At 44.8% G+C, this 8,759-nt stretch overlaps 1 protein-coding gene across 1 annotated transcript in view; it reads left to right on the forward strand.

Annotated features, from left to right (window-relative positions):
• cep112 (centrosomal protein 112) overlaps positions 1 to 8,716 on the forward strand; it is a 34,018-nt gene extending 25,302 nt beyond the window's left edge. Inside the window, exon 18 of the mRNA XM_031872092.1 lies at positions 5,247 to 8,716. Within this exon, the coding sequence (XP_031727952.1) occupies positions 5,247 to 5,256 (10 nt within the window). The 3' untranslated portion in view covers positions 5,257 to 8,716. The remainder of the gene's footprint in view (positions 1 to 5,246) is intronic.
• Positions 8,717 to 8,759: the final 43 nt, after the last annotated feature.

Consider the following 8,759-nt stretch of genomic DNA (forward strand, 5'->3'; position numbering starts at 1 on the left):
CCCCCCCCCCCCCCCCCCCCCCCCGTTGGTCATTTCCAACATACATAATTCTAGTGGAACATTTATTTTACAGTTATTAGTATCACACACTTGAGCCTTGACTTTGTGGCTTCAAACTTTATTAGTATGATCAAAGACTCAAGTCAGAAGGCATAAACAACTCTCTAACAGTCTGCATGAATTCTGGATTAAGGTGGAGTTTGGCTTTAAACAGCCAACCCCTTTGCACACACTCTTTGATCTTTTTTTTTTTTTTTTTTTAAAGAAGCGTGGGTAGCGCCGGTAGAGTACAGAGCCTGGTAACTGTGGAGAGAAGTCACACCAATCAGAGCTTCACACGTGATAAGACTTTGTGTTGTCTTGAAGAAAAATAGCAAACTTGGTCCGGCTGTATGAATCTGCCTCAACACGAACAACCATGTTACTAAAAAATGTAACATTTAATATAGAATAAGAACATCATGAGATGATGATCTTACGCATGAGGGAAACGTACGTTTAACATGGAGTTGCTCTTGTTGATGATCATTACCAAACTCTGCAGTTCCCCTCAGCTCTACACATATTGTTTTAGCGCCTTTCAGCGCTTTGTTTTGGATTCGTGGCCCATAACTTCACTCTCATCAATCCCGTTCTTCTTTAGTTTCCCCTCGGCTTCTTCCTCCCACCCTTCAGCTCTATCACTCCCTCCCTCCTCTCCAGAGCGGCTCACTCTGCCGACACCCCCAGACGTCAACGGACTCCCTCCAACCAGTCAGAAGAACACTCCATTGGGTTTCCCATACAGGACCATATTACTCGGTCCCGGGCGAAAACTAGAATGCGTTCTGCACAATTAAACACGACGCCCATTCGACAACCTCAGCTCCGGCTGCAGCCATACGCAGCCAAAAAGCCAGTCACAGTGCCATCACCCCCCCCTGAGAGGTCTTCCACTCTTTGTCACAATATAACAGCAGCCCAGAGGCGGTGGGTTTAAAAATAACGGGTTGAGCGTGGCTGTTTTTTTTCTCCTTAGGTCCTAATAAATAGCCCAAGGCACTCTGTGTCTTAGCCAAAGACTTTTTAAAGTGGCTTCTAAAGACAAGGACGGATGCTTCTTCGATGAATAAGGAATTGCATTAAGCTGTAGGACATGCTTATTACTGATGCTCCTTTGTGTTTCTGTCAGTGTGAGACGACACGGAAAGCTAATGTTGCAGTTTTGTGGCATTTAGTATTCAGCATGAAAGATCTCAACAGGACATTGATGGTCGTGCCTGCTTATTGTTTGCGTTTGTCATTGTCGGCTCGGCAACAGAGGACGGGCTTAAACACAGCAGACGGATCCGTTTGTGCATAAATTATCCCTTGTTGTTAGTATCAGTAACGAGCCAGTCATTCCCTCGCTTAGTGTTAAACACTGAGAAACTGCAAGTGGCCCATCGGGCTTCTCAGCTAATTAAGTACTCCGACTCCAAACACACACACACACACACACACACACACACACATGCACAATAATCAGTCTGATGTCTACCTGCCTGCTGTCGAGGCAACACTGATGGCCTTTAAAGGCGATCCAGGAGAACTTCAAAGACGTAGCGAGAGACCGCATCATGCCGGGGTGTGTCCGTGTGAAGACGGGTGATGAAACTAAACAAGTTGAGCTGCTCAACATGCCCTCCAGACTCTGCGTGGTGTGTGTGTGCACTGTGTTACGATGAGCGTTGATCCACAAACTCTCCTGTTAAAAGGATATATTGAGGAATCTGTCGGTAGTTTCGATTAAGGTCGTTTATATATATATATATATATATATATATATATATACACACTCTCTTTCCATGGTGTACACCCACTCTTTCTCTCCAGAACAAACAGAAGAAACGCCACGCTGTCCTGCCATGCAAATAAGCATCGCTGTGTCAATTTGAGTTCCAGGTTCTGGGTTACTATAGCAACAACAACAGGAAAGCATCACAAAGCTGTGCAGAGAACAAGTTTCTCTCTTCTTCTTTCATCCCGACGTGCCTCAGATCATTACAGGGCATTAGCATAGAGATGGAGAGATGGTGCACCACAGAGGAGGGGTGGGGGGTGCTCATCTGGGGAACAGCTTGCCTGCATTTGCAACAGTGACCTCCAAATCCAAAAATTTAAAAAACATCGGAAAAATCACCTGAATGTTTATGGTAGAGAGGCATAACGGCTGGTTTATTACTCCATTACTGTGTTTCTCTCCTCTTATGAAGAGGCTGTCACCGTCTCCCACTGTATTCCAGTCCTACTTCCTGCAGCGTGCCACCCGAACTGTGCTTCATCAGAACCGCGTGCTGCAGGGTGGCAGCGACTCTTTCACTGCGTCTCAGCGGCGACTTCTGCTCAGTTTGATCGTTTACAGTTTGGAGCGGCAGAGGCAAGCGTCTGCTTTAGGCAGCCGGAGAAGGGGAAAAACGTGCTGGCCTTCGTGAGAGGCTACGCGCTGGCTGTCCATTCCTGTGCACACGCCCACTCTGTCATGGATGGGATGTGTCACGGTGTGTCGAATTTACACCAACTCTTCCCTTCAGTCATAAACCTGCTCGTCCCTAATTAAAAACCCTGCTGTTCTACTATTGTTTAAATGTTTGTTGTAAGGTGCCAAGCGACTGTTTTAGTAACGAGCTCTTGAGACATGAAAACGTTTCTTTTGGTAGGTTGTTAATTAAGTGTGTGTTGGTCCGGGTGTCGTTGTTTCTTTCTTGGTGTTTGTGCATGCCTGCCCACATGTTTGCATGAGATAGTGTCCCCTCTGCTCTTAAAGGTGCAGGATGCATCCGCTATGGTCTTTCATGTTATTTTGTGTGTGTGCACATGCAAACCCTACATCTGTGTGTCTTTGAAGTGGTCTTATCTTTCCCAGCATTCCTCTCCCATGACAGGAGGGATGGAGGGAAGCAGGGGTGGTGGTGGTGGGCCGGTGAGGGACCAGAGGTAGCCGAGCGGACCCAGTTAGTGCTGAGGTACAGGAGCAGGTGGAGGTATGGATCCTGAATATTGGAAAAGCTTCACCGGGGCTCAATATTTACTCCCATGGCAACGGCATTGAAAGGGGAGGATGGAGACGGGTTAAGCGCCGGCTCGATACTACAGACCTGACAGAAAGGGAAGGACTGTAAAAAAGCTCTTTAACTGGGACCTATTAGCCGAGGTTGGTAGAGTTTAAGGACGGTTACATCCTCAGATACTCTTGCTGAGAGTACAGTTAAAGGTGCTACATTTAAAATTCAGAGCGTTGATTTTGCTGCAAACAACGGGCGGGTCCAACAAGCCCAGAGCTTTCAGGCAGTGTACCGCTGTTCGTTCCCCATGTGAATGGAGTCAACGTTGATTTATTTGTGATGTAACTTGCGTACCTCCTAACCTTACTAGGTAGTTTTGTTGCCTAAACCTAACTAAGTTCCTTCCTCTGAAGACAAGATTCATTTCAAAGACTGTATGCATGTAACGGGAGGAAATCGACACTTGTTGCCGGCTTTTGTAGGAAAACACACGAAAAAACGAGTGACTTTTAGTAGGACATCATAGGATTCGTTGTCTGGGGATATGTTCTGTGTTTACATAGCCAGGCCAGTTGTGGGGGCATTTTAGTGCAAGTGAGTCCCCCTGTTTTGCCCCCCCCCCACATGGCTAATCACCAATGCTCCAAATCCTGCACACTGCCCCTTTAATAGAGGTGTAGGGCTAAGCTCACCATCTGCTATCACTGCAGTAATATCTAATGGAACATGTCTTCTCCGGTCTTTGTCAATATTAAATTAAATGGACAGATAATAAGTTAATAGCGACCCTGACATTTAGTTATTCAGCTATAATTTCTCATATCTGTTCTCGCGTCACTTAATGTGTTCGCCTGATTGACTTTGTGACATTTCCATATCATGATGTAATGACATTAAATCGCCTCGCCACGCCTACCTGATTGTCACACATGACCCGATTTGACATTTTTTTTCATTAAACGAGCTCACTTACAAACACGCACTGACAGTATTATTACAGTAGATTCATGCAGGGAAACAACTCAATCTGGAGAGAGCGTCTTCAGGGCTTTCATTGTCTCATTAAAAAAAGCTTCCAACTTCATTTCCCATTGTATAATGTTTGGGATATGTAAATACAGTATGTTTACTTCAGGGACTCGTGCCGAGTTGATTTAGCATTATTATGCTGCAGTCTGCATAATTAATGAAGCCAAATAGCATCTAAATGCACAGCGAAGGGAAGAAAACCCTGGTCACAAACCATGAGTAAGATCTCTTCCCCCTCTAGTAAAAAAATGGGTAGTTTTAGAAACATAGACCGACATGTATTATGTCTTTTTAGTTCACCCACATGTTTATCCACCCACATACTGGTACTGTCAGCCTGGGCTGCACCACATCCCTCTTCATCCCTCTGTCTCTTTAGGGTGTGTAGTTGGCTTTGACACACTACCCAACGAGAGGGAAATGAGCGTCATAGACCACTGTCTGTAGAGATGAATTGAAACGTCAGTCCGCACGACGCTAAGCCCCTTTCCCCTTCAGTAACGTCCAGTGATCTGCGATGCACGATACTCAACCTTTCTTTGAAATGAAGCTGTGTAGAGCTGTACACAACGTATAGTTACTTGATTGATCATTTAGTCCAAATATGTCTCAAAGTAGTAAAAAAATAAAAGTCCACCTCAGTGACCCAGAGTTCAAGGCGATGTCGTCTTTTGCCTGACCAATAGTTAAGAAAAATATGAATTTCACTGTCGCAGAAGACCAGAAAATATTCATATGCGTAACCAGGACAGAGGTGTTTATTATCAAAATAGTTATCAAAAAACAGATGCCTGCTGTGCCCTGATGCCACTGTGGGAGACGGATAATAAAAGAGACGCCTCTTTCTTTCTACCTAAGTGGCCATTTTGTTTCCCATCTTGATATGAAGATCCTGTCTATAAACAGGCCACGTTTGTAGGCAGTTTCGCAGCCATCAAGCTCAATAACTCTGTTTTCTATTCTCTCTCTCTCCGTCTTTAATATTTTCTCGCCCTTGTGCGGTCTCTCTTTTGTGTTCACGTATTTGTCGTCTGTCTCTTATTCTGCGCCTGTGTTTCTTTTCTTTTCTTCCTCCCCTTTTCTCTTTCTCTCGGGATGAAAACCAAGCCTATTTTATTTTTTTCTTCAGAGGGCGCTGAATATTTCAGTTTTGCATTTTCTCTCTTTTTATGTACTCCCTCTTTTTTTTTCCAGGCCCCTTTGATCTGTCTGTGGATTCGTTATCATTCCGTTTGGATGAGCTCACAGAAGCAGATGCACGGGACTCTCGCACGCACTTGCGCACACACACACACACACACACACACACACCACGTGTACACACACACTCTCGCTCTCCGTCTTTTTATACTAGAGACCAGAGGCATCCATCCGCATGCGAGCGTGCATTCTAGTCTGTTTGTCAGTCTTTTCCATGCGCCGCTCCGCCCACATCACAGCCTGTACAATTCTTAAATACTCCACTTGCTTGAAAAGAATATTTGCATAGGCAATTAGAATCGCCTCCATGTGCATTGACTTTAATGTGTACTCTTTGTATGAACTCTACGTGTATGTTTATATACAGTAGGTTCCTTGTCTCTCTACAGGCGGCACGTGGCATTGTGTGGTTAGGGCAGTCCGGAAAAAATGGCTGCACCCCTCCTGTCTGCCAGGCGGCTGGATGGCGGAAGCTCTTTCACCCTTTCTAGCACAAACACTCCTCTCTCTCGCTCTCGCTCTCTCTCTCTCTCTCTCTCCTCGCCTCCTTCTCGTCCTCCCCTTTAAACAGCCGTTTAGGATTGAGGGATGAGAGGACTTCCTCTTTAGAGAAGGCACATCTTTAATTTGAGCCTCCTCTCCTTCCACTTTTCTGACCAGAGATCCATTTAAAGCCGACGGGCCGCCCTGGCGCTGGCACCCCTCTCCTTCCTTTACCCTCTCCGTTTCTCCCTGCCTGACTCCTCTCATCTCACCGTCAGTGCTCTGTTATTGATGGTGACACACTGTCTACCTCTCCAGTGACCACACCCACACAGGGGGAACACACACACACACACACACACAGTTATTCTCGGAGGGATCACTGAAGGTGCCATGTGTTCACCTGCTCTCTTCAGCTTTAGAGAATAATATGTTTCAATGTGTCACACACTGGAAGTTCTTTTTTTCGGTGTATCCTCAGAGGTGTAGGCGCCGCTCCAACTTAGTCATAGTGCATTCCTTGAGTAGAGTTGTCAGTCACACACAGAGTTTGTGACTGTGGCTCACGAACAAAGGCACACACAGGCATGCATGCGCACACACGAGCTCCGTCGTCGCTGAAGCGAGACACACACACACACAATTCATTTTTGCTCTGCTCTTGGAAGTTTTAAAAAACTTGCTATTTCTGTGGCATCCTCTTTTCCATCTTCCTCTCTTTCTGTCTTTTTCCATCTTAGCCTCCTCAAATCCTTTTGTGTCTGTCTGAGCCCGGAAGGCAGCCATGCAACAAGACTGATTAATAATTACAGAGTACACAAAATTGGGAGAGAGAGAGAGGAAAAAACAAAACTATTTCTTTGTCGTTTGATGTCCGACATGAGAGAGACCAAAATTACAAAGAGACAGAACACTATAAAGAGGAGAGAAAGCTTGCACATTCCTTTTTCAATCCTCTGCTTCTGTTCTTTTTCCTCATTTTGCTGTATGTCTCCTCTGACTTTCTCTGTTTCCTTTTTTTTGTTGTTTTTTGTATGTTATATCTTCATAAAGTTGTTGCTTTGATTATAGGGAGTGATTAATCACTGAATGCAGACTTTGTGAATGTGTGTATGTTCCGGCAGAGACTGTCGTGATGTCTGTAGACGTAGGTTGTTTTTGTAAGCTGCACGTGTGTTCTCAGTGCTACCTGCTCAGCTTTCATCACCGTGTTAATGAACACACACTTGTCAGTCCTGCATTGTGAAAAGATAAATGTGTGGAGAGAGAGTGTCCTCCACCACCACCCGCCGTGTGACTGTTGTCATTTTGCCGTAGCTGCTCTTCTAATTGGTTTAAAGTCTCACCCACCGGCCAAAAAATTCATTCCGCTTGTCTGTCTATGGGGAATAATTAAACATACAATGAGTGTTAATTTACAAGGGAGCAAGAGACAAGCGCACCAAGCCACACACACACACACCACATCCTGCCATATTCTCTCCCCAACATTGTCATGTTTGGGCACTAATCACAAGAACGCTCTCAGAAGATTTCACTAACTGTTGCAGTGAACTAAAATAAAGCTGCACAGCAGTTATGCGTCTGCAGCCAAGAAAAATGTCTTCACTGTGCGCTGAAGAGTCAATGAGGTTCACCCGTTGCATTATTACCATACACCCCACATCAATAGCAGGGACGGTGGGCTGAAAGTTCATCTTATTCTCTGGGATTCTGCAGCTGAGAGCAGAATAAAATGACCCGTTGTTGTTTGGACTTGATCTAAAAACATGAAGTTATCCTCAATGTTGCTCCCAGCGCGGCATTTCTTATATTCTTTAATCATTTATCACGAGACGTTCATTGAATCTGATTTGATTACGGTTGATTGGTGTTTGGCGACATGTTCTCTTACAGAGCGGTCCTGTAATGGATTTAGGAGTCTGCCAGCTTCTTCTTTCTCACACTCCATATCCAATATTAATCATCATGTGACGATAAAACGTGTCAGATGTGAGCGCGTGTTGACATGATTCAAAACTAAATCATGTGTGTCATTACTTAGGACAACAGAGTTTCCTCATCAACTGTGAAGAGCAGGCCAGACATTGATTTGTAGCTTTTAGTCAGATAAAAGTGATAAAATGAGGCACTTGGACCTCAAATGTTTTTGTACGTCTGCTGTTTATGACGTAAATCTCTTTCGGTGAACGTAGGTTTAGGACATACGTCTGTGATCTCTGTCTGACATTTCAACATGTGAAATCACATTCCTTTAAATTTACAAAAACAACACCCTCATACACTCGCTTCACTTCTAGCTTTGTCATTCTTTCTACCCTTTTTTTCCACCACCACCGACACACACTCCTGTCCCCACACCCTTCGTGTGTTCAGGCTTGACAGCTGCTTGGTACTACTGTATATGATGTCGTGGCTGGGCCTCCTGGCTGGGCACTGACAGCTCTCAGTATGAGGCTTGTCAATCCATTCAGCCCGCAACGCTACGAGCTGACATTTGCCGGCAAAAGCAGCAGCAGCAGCAGCAGCAGCGTACCCGCAGGGAGGACACGAGGTGTTTGACTCTCCACTCTGTTCTTTCCAATGAAGTAATGACGAAAATAACTAGAGACCATCTTATGATGGGATCCCACCAGCCACAACGTCAAAACGAGCATATTTTCATCTCAATTTTGATGTTAACCACACACTTGTACGTTTTTGCGGTAAACATCTGGCAGAGTACTCAAATCTCTTCAGTTGTAGTTACTGCTAGAGTAGGTGTCACCAGGACCACACACACACACACACACACACACACACAGAGACCTACAAGGTGAAGCGATACCAGCTACACGCTGTAATAATAAACGGTCACATGAAATCAGATTTAACTATTCGATCAGACGTTTCTACATCCATCTCTCTATTTTCTCTCTTTCTTTACTTCCCTCTCGAAAGCATTTTGAAACTACTGTTTTGAAAAGTTCTTGACAAAGCATTTCTGGATCTTTTTCATGTATATATGTGTATATGTGTATATGT

The sequence above is a fragment of the Anarrhichthys ocellatus genome, unplaced genomic scaffold, assembly GCF_004355925.1.
Source record: "Anarrhichthys ocellatus isolate YVR2014 unplaced genomic scaffold, GSC_Weel_1.0 scaffold62, whole genome shotgun sequence".
NCBI classification, from domain to species: Eukaryota; Metazoa; Chordata; class Actinopteri; order Perciformes; family Anarhichadidae; genus Anarrhichthys; species Anarrhichthys ocellatus.